This window comes from Centruroides sculpturatus, unplaced genomic scaffold, assembly GCF_000671375.1.
Source record: "Centruroides sculpturatus isolate CEXI.00-Female unplaced genomic scaffold, Cexi_2.0 scaffold29, whole genome shotgun sequence".
Lineage (NCBI taxonomy): Eukaryota > Metazoa > Arthropoda > Arachnida > Scorpiones > Buthidae > Centruroides > Centruroides sculpturatus.
Window position 1 is genome coordinate 789,079 of NW_019384296.1, and position 11,429 is coordinate 800,507.

At 30.4% G+C, this 11,429-nt stretch overlaps 1 protein-coding gene across 1 annotated transcript in view; it reads right to left on the reverse strand.

The window, feature by feature from the left end:
* Positions 1–5,460: 5,460 nt before the first annotated feature.
* Positions 5,461–11,429, reverse strand: part of LOC111624120 (leucyl-cystinyl aminopeptidase-like) — a 37,925-nt gene continuing 31,956 nt past the window's right edge. The window contains exons 16-18 of the mRNA XM_023366940.1: positions 6,493–6,612; positions 6,291–6,360; positions 5,461–6,206 (exon numbers count right to left, since the gene is read on the reverse strand). Coding sequence (XP_023222708.1) covers positions 6,051–6,206; positions 6,291–6,360; positions 6,493–6,612 — 346 coding nt within the window. The 3' untranslated portion in view covers positions 5,461–6,050. The remainder of the gene's footprint in view (positions 6,207–6,290; positions 6,361–6,492; positions 6,613–11,429) is intronic.

The following is an 11,429-nucleotide window of genomic DNA, read 5'->3' on the forward strand; positions in this document are numbered from 1 at the left end:
AAAATTATACTTCAGAAGTTAATTTAGTATCAAAAACGTAAAATATTTGAGTAAGCCCAAGACATAGCCAAAGATTGCAACGCCACAGCACCAATGTTCCCTCTAGGCTGCGCGGCCGCGCATTGCTCAAATTGTTGCTGCGCACGAGAATTTATGTGCCGCGCAGGCGAGCATGTAAACCGATTTGAATTGTTGTTTACTTTTTTCTCACTCTGTCTGCAACATGATTATTGCTACGTATATTTCAATTAAATAAATTAAATCATTGACAAGAGATAATATTTTGTATAAAAGTATGTTTTAAAATGAATTTTAATCTCTACTTTATATTTAATTATTTTAATTTTTATAGAAAAAAATAAGATTTTATATATATATGTTCAGAAAATTTTTTTGCTCGGAATCTGCTCAGCAAAAATTTTTTTTGCTCAGAGAAGTATATGTTCCGCTCATCGACAAAAAAAATTAGAGGGAACATTGCACAGCACTGGCGAAAATTTAAATTTGTCGACTGGAATTCTTTCGGATAACCGACCTTCGGATAAACGACGCTCTACTGTATTACAAACTTATTTCATTAGTAAAACTGCATAGTTGCAAAATAATTCATTTTTATTGTTTGGGCTACAAACAGTTCAAATCCGCTACTTTTGGAACACAAACCACGCTACTTTTTAACCTTCAGATCTGGCAACACTGCACGCGGACTGCAAATCCCAAATGTGTCGATACCGGTCAATGTCAAATGCCTGTTTAATCGCATCACTAGTATACCTTAAAGGACGCGACGGGGTTGTAAATTTTAAACATTTCTCACCAAAGCTGTAATAATCTAAATACGTTAAACTTAATAGACTGTCCGTCCTTTGTTTTCTAACTAATTCGTTTTAGGACTAAGTGTCCACGGAAATTTCCAAAATCTACACCTTTTCGGTCACTCTCATTGAACTGGAAAAATTACTGTTTTTATTACATCTAATATTACGAAGGAATCCTACTCGGCTACCCATTGTACTCGGCTAGAAATTGGTTCGGTTAAGCTTTTGTTTAAGTAAAATTCCGGATCTTTCAGCAAGGTTTTATTTATAACTTGAAACCAGTTACTTTGTACTGTACTTGAATAATTTGTAGTCTTGGGAAAGAAATAGAAAATCAATTTTTTGAGACAACGGATACATAAATCATAAATTTAGGGAAAATAAATTCTAGGGCTTTTTTGTACCTTGTGCATCTCATTCATTACATCTAGCTGTAAATGATACTGCCAAAGTAACAGTTAATTTTTTAACATTGTATAAGGATTGTACATGTTTTTTTTCTGCATCCCCTTATGGATGGGACATACTAAATGGTAATATCACATTTTCTTGTAAAAAAGGGCTGGCAGAAATTACAATTTAATAAAGTAAAATTTCATTACAAATACTAGTCGTATCTTGCTTGCTTGCCATGTCCAATCACCTGGAACAACCATTCTTCACTGCAGAGATGACCTTTCTTTGTAGGCTACAGCTCTGCACAAATATGTCAAATAGTCTGAAATGTCCACAGGTGACAATCCCAACACAATTAAAAATATAACATTTTCTTGTAAANTTTCAGGGGCAATTAGTTAATCGCGCGTCAGTGATGGTGCAAAATGAACAAATGAATACGAATGGACCATTCGTATTCGGGATGTATTCGTATTCATTTGTTCGATAAGCCAAAAGAAACCGTATACTTCTCTAAAAGTATTTTTAATCGCTTTAGTTCCCAGCAATTTTTGATATTAATGTACAGTAATTAAACGTAAAAAAATACTTAAAACTGAAAAAAAAACAGAAAGAAATGCGTTAATTTTAAAGAAAAGGCTTCAAACTTTATTTTCCATTGTCTCGCCTTTCTGCGAAATTTGACACCGATGAGTCATTGTGTTTACAGCTGGATGACCTTGAGAACAGCTGGTGTTGGATTTCCCTGGACATTCTCATAGAAGTCTCGGGAGGCGATGGGTTTATAGTAGGGTGAATACTAGCTGGTTGTATATTTTTAAATATTTTTAAAAAATTAAAATTTTTATTGCGATTTTCGACCCCCCGACTTAATTAAACGTATATATAATAAAATATATTAATTAAAAAAACTATTGGAGGTCGTTTTTGATATCAGAAAGCAGCTTTAAATAACTTTACCGAAGTAAAATTCGTGCACTAGAACTTAACTTTAGAACAATTAATTAAATTTGATAAAAAATTGCATTAAAAACAATTAAGCGTTAATCGTGCGTCATTAAAGGTAAATTAAAATCGCGATAAAATTTTTTCGCGCGGGTAAAAATTTTTGAAAAATTTGGAGACTTAAAAAACATTCCAAAAATCCAAAAAACTTTTTTTGGGTCACAAAGGCCCGGGTTTTATGCAACGCTATGTAACTTGCCCGAGTTAACTCGGGCGAAGAACTAAAGTTTAATATCACAATTGCATTCCGAATCGCTAGCCACGATATAAGGGCTACAGTTAAAAATAAAATTCTAAAAACTTGGTGAAATAAAATGCATGGTGGATATACATACCTGGTAGAAAATATTCTTCAATTGTATTAATATACTTTTAAAGAAAATTATAATTAAATATAGTTTTGTAAAGAAACGTTGACTAAAAATAACATTAAAACAATTCACTTAATCAAATAGCTCCATACAGTGGGCGAGTGGTCTCCGTTGCCGCTCATCGTAGTGGTGACCAGACCCTAAAGACTGGGAGGTTCGTCGTGGGTTCGCGCCACGGTCGGACAGGCTGGCTGCTTGGAGTTTTCCGGGTTTTCTCCTTGCCTATAACGACTGAATAGGAGGCCAGTTCCCCATAAAAGTCCTCCCGGAAGGCATTTATTTCCCGCGCGTACGTATGGCTGTTCGATACAGCCGGCTAATCGGTCGCCTAGCGATCATACACATACACAAGTCTACTCGGAGAAAGAGCCTACATTGAGCTAAAATCTCCATATAAACACCATCGAAGAAGAAAGAGAATAGCTCCATACGAGTGGCTAAGGTATAGAATCAAAGTAGGTTGCATGGACACGCGGACTGCAAATCCCAAATGTGTCGATACCGGTCAATGTCAAATGCCTGTTTAATCGCATCACTAGTATACCTTAAAGGACGCGACAGGGTTGTAAATTTTAAACATTTCTCACCAAAGCTGTAAAAATCTAAATACGTTAAACTTAATAGACTGTCTGTCCTTTGTTTTCTAACTAATTCGTTTTAGGACTAAGTGTCCACGGAAATTTCCAAAATCTACACCTTTTCGGTCACTCTCATTGAACTGGAAAAATTACTGTTTTTATTACATCTAATATTACGAAGGAATCCTACTCGGCTACCCATTGTACTCGGCTAGAAATTGGTTCGGTTAAGCTTTTGTTTAAGTAAAATTCCGGATCTTTCAGCAAGGTTTTATTTATAACTTGAAACCAGTTACTTTGTACTGTACTTGAATAATTTGTAGTCTTGGGAAAGAAATAGAAAATCAATTTTTTGAGACAACGGATACATAAATCATAAATTTAGGGAAAATAAATTCTAGGGCTTTTTTGTACCTTGTGCATCTCATTCATTACATCTAGCTGTAAATGATACTGCCAAAGTAACAGTTAATTTTTTAACATTGTATAAGGATTGTACATGTTTTTTTTCTGCATCCCCTTATGGATGGGACATACTAAATGGTAATATCACATTTTCTTGTAAAAAAGGGCTGGCAGAAATTACAATTTAATAAAGTAAAATTTCATTACAAATACTAGTCATATCTTGCTTGCTTGCCATGTCCAATCACCTGGAACAACCATTCTTCACTGCAGAGATGACCTTTCTTTGTAGGCTACAGCTCTGCACAAATATGTCAAATAGTCTGAAATGTCCACAGGTGACAATCCCAACACAATTAAAAATATAACATTTTCTTGTAAAAAAGGGCTGGCAGAAATTTTACTTTATTAAATGGTAATATCACATGTTTAACATTGAAATCTGTAAGTAATATAAGACGAGAGAGCAGAATAAATATATCAAGTATTTTAATGAATATTTTTTAAAACTCCTGTTAACTATATAAAATTATAATAAAAACATACCAGTAAACTCCTATCGGCTGGGTTAAGTTATAAATCTACTTGCGATTCACACGATGGGGCGAGGACGGCCAAACATCTAGCAGGCAGACAGCTAACAGCCCAGAACCGGTCCTGGATAGAATCATTGGAAGCGTTATGGTGTGTAGCATCCACCAGCTAAACCGCATGAGGTTGTTACTCTGTAAAACGCATGTACAAATGCATATAATCTGGCTGCTTTACACCATTCAGATATTTTGGCCATAGAAGCTATCTCCTATTCGACAATACAGCGCTTTCATTCCACCACTGATATTCGAATATACAATAGCAATCTTATCGTTTTTTTCACATGTAGTATAGAAATTTGTAATAAGATACATAATGCGGTTATAATAAAATATTAATTTTAATTAATTCAAAGTACGTACGTCAAAATATGAAAGTAGTCACACAATATGTATTTATATTTTAGAAAATACAAGGGAGCGGTGCTTCCACCGCTTCCAAGGACGGCATGCCACTAACCAATTATGAGAATGTGTAAAGTAGGCTACAAGATGAGTAAAACAAAATAACATTGCACAATTGCAGGATTATTATTAATTCTATGTCTGATCGCATTAGGAATATTTTAAAGGCCAAAGGAAGCTATACTGATTACTGAAGTGTACTTTTTCCACAAATATGATACAGATTTTTGTTTGCATCAAAATCCTCCCGATGCATATATATGTTCTTTGTATGTTACTATTATTAATAAAATAATTACGTTGTTCAGATAATTATATTATATACATAATCATATAAGTATGCAAATAAATAGAAAGTTTTTCATACTAAATGTTCTTTGCAACATTTTCCAGTTCTTTAACATAATCTCCTATGTCCTTTGGGAAGATTTTGAACTTACTGTGTGTAATACCTTTCGGAAAAAAATTTTTGAATTGAAATAACATGACTAATGGTTTCCATCAGAAATTCATACAAAGTTAATTTGGGTCTCCTTATCCCTCAGGTTTCTGGTCTTTCATCTAACTTTGTTCTCCAGATTAAGGAAAGACAATTGACCATGGAAATTTATAGGTCTATAATTTTTTCAAAATTGCAGCCCAACAAAAATTGAATATTTCTATATTAATTTGTATATATATTGTTAAAATACATAAAAAATACAAGTGAAACAACAAAACTATAACAGGAATATTAAAAAAAAAACTTATTTTCAATTTAACTTTTTTAATTTTCACATCAAATAATCACTAGCAATTGTGTATTTATCAATGATTTCAACTATTTCAAATATATCAGTTTTAGTAATAAATTGTAATAAATGTTTTGATAATGATATGTATTCTCTCATTATAAAGTTTAAAGTGGCATTCCTTTTTCAATTTCTTATTAGCAGACATATTTAATATTCAAGCTAAATGTTAGTACAGCACAATACAATCTGTAAACACAACTTATGCAAATATGTCAGACAGCAATTTAAAAGTTGTAATAAAAACAGCAGAACTAGGTTATATATTTACTGGAGTTTTGTTGGTTTGTTATAATTGCACTGCGTAAATGTATATTATGTCATGTCTCTGATCTCTTCTAATCCTGTCATCCCAAACTTGACTGTGGGAAATGTTGCCATATAGATTTATTTTAAAAATATTGTTTGTTTTGCAAATGCAAAATGTGGGGCATTTGCAAATATTGTCCTAGGATAGTGCTGCCCAGGACTTGGGATAAAACACTGAAAAATGGAACTGTCCCAGAAAAAACAGGATGACTGGCAATCTCAACTGTAAACTGTAGTTTCTTTAATCCATCATTGTTCATTGTAGAAACAAAGCTAAAATTTGCTCATATAATAGATATAAAATGTATAGCAAACTGATGATATATTTCTAATGTTTATATATATAAATATACACACAAACTGAGTTTTATTGAATAAATTAAGTCCAAAGTTTCAATTGTAACCAAGACTCCACTTGCTGTAACTCTTTTTTCAACTGTTGTTTACCATCTGAAAACATACCCAATACTTCTTTAATCTGAGAATTTTGTAATGAAGATAATTTCTTGGACATTTTCTTTAAGTAAGACTCAACCTTTTAAAATAGTTTAAATATTTTTATGATATAAAAAAGTTTATAAGATTAATATATTTTTTAACTTTCTAATATCATACTCACAGCATTATATTTTTTAATGTTTCTAGGACAGGTTTTAATTCCCTCTAAGAATTCCAAAAAATTACTTTCACTATATTACAGAAAAAATTTTTAATTAAGAAATCTATGTTAGAAATTTTATAAACAAAACTTATAATATAATATATTTTTATCTGTTTAAAAATGTTTTCAAACAAACATCAATCACATAATACAAAATTACCTCCTAATTACTTTTTCCAAATTTCTCTCAAATATCTTAAAACAATCCAACCATAAAACTTGATTTCTAAGACAATTTTCAACAAAACTAAACCATCCTAAACGTAAATAAGGTTTTTGTCTGGAAAAAAAATTATATAGATATATTTTTAAAATGTTATCAAATTACTGTATATTACAACATATCTCATTACAAAAACTTATTTTTATACATTGAATAAAATTAAAAATTTGTTTACATGTAAATAACTCCATTTTATATAGAATACTTGAAAGATTATAGGAATCAGACTTATGATAAGATAGATATGATTTCATTACTCTATCAGATTTGCATACAGAGATGAAATCTTTTGTCTCGGCTTGAAACCCTCTAATAGAAGCTGAAGAATATCTCAAAAAAACATTTTATATGTAAATCTTTTGATTCCTATAAATCTTTCAAGTGTTCATTTTTTGGTTTATGTTCTATTGAATAAAGATTTCAATATTCCAGAATTACTATAATCTTTTGTTTTTCATAACATGTATAAAAAAGTTTAATAGTGAATAATTATAAAAAATGAAATAGCATCTGCTACCGGTATTAAGAGATAATTAATTATTTTAAATGTGAATTAAAATTACAACTTGTATATATTTCTTTTACAAAATATTTTTTATTGAATAATCTTTAATATAATTAATAACTTTGAAATTAATGTTTTAATTTAACAAATACTGCATGATTATTCAATATTTAAATATTGTAATTGAGCTGCAATTTGAAAAAATTGTAGACCTATAAATTCCCACCACTGTTTTTCTGTCTGTCCATCTTTCCTTAATCATGAGAACAGAGCTAGGTTGATGAAAGATGAGACCAGATATGGAAACCTTAGGGCAGGAGACCCTGATTAAGTATACATTAACATCTGATGCAAACCGGAGATCATGTTATTTCAATTCAAAAATTTTCCCTTGAAAGGTGTTAATTAGATGACCTGTTGTTAAAGGAAAAGTACAATGTAAAGGAGCAAGCCACTAGTAATTTCAGGTGGAGAGCATATATTGATATTTTAAATTAAATAAATTAAAAATTGCAGCCTGGCATTATGACAGTGTCACAATAAATAATCACATGTTAGTTTTTATAGATTTCTATATTTAAAATTTAAATTTGGAAATTTATTATTTTTTAAATATAAGATTTCATACTGTATATATAGATATAGCACCAAATCTTATAATACTACTAGGACATCACGTGCTTCTATTTTCTGTTAGGTGCATGCATTACTGTTTTTATTTTTGACCCCTAAATTCTGTTGTGTGCTCTGTTCTGTCAGAAAGAACAGACATTGTCACTTTGACCCCACTGTATATCGAAAATGAAGTTATGAATCCCTATTTTTTTATTACATTTTTGGATTTCTCATCTAAATTGGAATCATCATTATTGGAAAATGACAAAGTTTAATCAAAATCAATCAAACAGATTTTGAGAATGAACACAATTCTGTAAGCCACATAGAAGAGGCTTTGTTAATGCTCAGCCTCAAATATAAATTTGTTATATTTAATACAAATTCAATCATTAGTATTTTCTATTATTGTAAATGTTACTACTGTATTATTACATTTTCATATTTTTTCAGTATGCATCTAACTTTAAAGTATAATAATTATACTCAATATTATAACAACTATATTTTATCGTATATTTAAATAAAATCATAAATAAGGGTGCGTAAACAAAAAATTTTACAAAATCAAGCTTCTTTTCTTTTACAATATGATTATCCAATAACACAAAATTTACAAAATTAGTTTTTTCAGTCTCTAAATTATAAAATTTGGTCCACAGTTTGCAGTTTTTCTTATTTTAGAATTGATAATGGCTATCAGGGTTTGAAAGTGCATGGAATTAAATTGGCAGAGTTTGAACTTGATGCAGTATTTCAATTCCACTTCATTTTTGACAGTGCTCATTTTCACATAATTTCTATTTTACCTGGTACCAGAATTGTTCAATTGGCTGAGAAATATTTGTAATGTATTCTCTTTGCTGACATAAGAGATTCCATATTCCTCTAGCATAGAAACTGTATCTGTTATGTACTATGCAGCTGTCTGGCCAGAATATATACAGACTACCTGAATGATATTTCTTGAGGAATGGTCATCTTAGACAATCCTTTATGTACACTTCTTTGTTGATGCAAAGACAAGAGGGTGCTAAGAATGCTTGAGATCTTCCTTTTGGACTGATTACTACTCAAATCAATATTTTCTGATAAACTTTTGCATGGTATTTAAATTTTACATGTAAATCAATCTCAACCCCATCCTTACAATAGTAAGTATTGTTCCTAATGCAGCTACTTCCATCAAAAGTAAAGTATGACTCATTGTCCATAACAACATCCAGTTCATTTGAAGCTTTGAAATTGCCCTCCTGCATTTTTTACAGAAGAGTCCTTTGCAATTTGAGTTTTCTTTTGTTTTTTTTGGGGCTGACTTTTGCTTCCAAAGGACATTTTGCTTGATTAGTATGTTTTTAACATACTGAAGAGACATTTTGATCTTTCTTCCAGGTTTTCTTAGTGACTGTTCAACTTCTCTGATTGTTTCTCTTTCCAATGACACTTTTGCTATCTGTCATTTTAATTCTCTTTCATCCACTCCCCAGATATCTTACCACTTTCCAACTTTTCTATGATGCTGTAAACAGTCCTACTTGCCATCCCTGAAATGTTTAACTGAAGCTTCTCCTCCCTTTCCTCATGTTTGTAAAATTTGCCAACTACATTAAACCATTTTCTTTATGTTTGTAATATTATTGCCCTGACAAAATGAATTTAAATCTATTGAGTCTGCGCAACAATCTATGCTAATAAATTTTAAAAAATATCAAACTTGTCTACCAAAACTGTGGATATTTTTAGTTTATACACCTATAACTATATTTATTTATTGGGCTGCAATTTCAAAAAAATTATAGACTTATAGACTTATAATTTCCCACTGTTGTTTGTCCGTCTGTCTGTCTTTTCTTACGGAGTTAGACAGATAACAAGACCAGATATGGAAACCTTAGGGACAGAAGGCTCCGATTAACTGTATACAAACTTCTGATGCAAACCAGAAGTTATGTTATTTCAATTCAAAGCTTTTTCCCTGAAAGCAGTTAATAGAAGATGGGCATGATTCTATTGTTAAAGGAAACAGTGATGTACAGGGGCACTACTAATTTGACATGCAGAGCATATATTTTAAATTAAATAAATTAAAAATATGATTAAAAATTGCATCCTGTATTAGTGTATTACAAGAGCAATTATTTATTGTGATGATGTCACAATAATAATTGTTCATGTAATACACTAATTATAAAATTAAATTGGAGATTTTATACATTTTTACCTATTAAATGATACTCGATTAGTTGTGCATTTTATGAAATGATGTTGAAAATTTTTTCTGTATTTTGTTATAAATTTCATATGGTGTGATTTGTTTCCATAACGGATGCTTGTGCATAAAAGTAGTTGAAAAGAATTTTTGTAAATACTGCAAAGAATAAAAATGTATTACAATATTTTAATTTATATAATTATCATATAATATTAAATATTGTAAATAATTATTCTTAAATATAATAATAATAATAATAATTATGCAAATGTCACACCCAGCTGATACTGGTGCTAAGTACTGGAATAAAGTCAAAGCACAGTTACCCAAACAAGTATAACAGTAAGCTTCTGTGTTATTTGTATATGTGTCCATGTGAAACTTCTTAACAATGTGACAAGTGCATATTGCAGCTTTCTATAGTGCATTGTATATGTTTTTATTAAGGATTAACATTTCTAGAATTTTGTGTAGTGTTGTAGTGTATGTGGTATGACACCAGTGAAAGAGAGAACAATAGGTATAATAAATATCCTATCCATCCTCCACAGTTGTCTTATTTCTTGGGTGAGTGGAGTGCACTTGTTGGTTTTTCCAGAGTGAGCATTTTTCATAATGTGTTGGAACAGACCTAATATTTGCCAGAGATATTTGCAAGTTAGAATTTTAAAAATACATTTTCTGTCACTCTTAGCCTACGGATAATATGGAGATAAGTTTGGGTGAGGGTGTGAAGTTAAAGTGTTTAACCATTAAAATAAAATACTCACAAATATTTTTATAAATTTGTTTTATCATAATTACACAATTTCTACAAAAACTGGACAAATTAATAATCAATCCAGACCATGAATTTAAAAACCAGCTTGTCAGGGTGAAAACCGGACAACACTATCGCTATATCTGAGTACAAAGTCTCAGAATTCCTTTTTGAATGTGGAATGTTTTGCATTTGTCTGGACCAAACTTCATTTGTATATTATTTGAATATACAAATGAATTGTGTAAGAGATAATTTGTAAGAGATGATGAAGCTAATTCTGTGTGAATGTGTAAAATTTGATATTATCCATACACATGAGGTGTGATAATGTGAACAATGTTGTTTTGTTGTGTCTGATATCGTAACCATATTATGTTTTGTTAAATGTGTTAGGTAAAAGGTTAAGTGCAAGGTAGAACCAAAGAGGACTTGGAATCTTTTTGAAATTATTATTATTTATTATTTTGATTTCTAGATTATTAGACTTAAGACATCTATTTATCTGTCTTAAGTCTAATAATGAAAGAGGAGGCATAGGTTTCTTTCCTTATCATCTTTTTTAAGTGGAAGTGCTATTGGTGTTTGTTTCATTATATGGTTATTATTGAAGAACTGTTATTTACTATATAATAATATTTGTTATTGTATTTAATTATAATAGTTAATAAACTATTATATACTAAATATACCAGTAGTAATTATATCAATAAGTGTAATAATTATACAATACCCTTCTCACAGTTGTATATACGACAATTATTACAGGAATGCCATGAAAT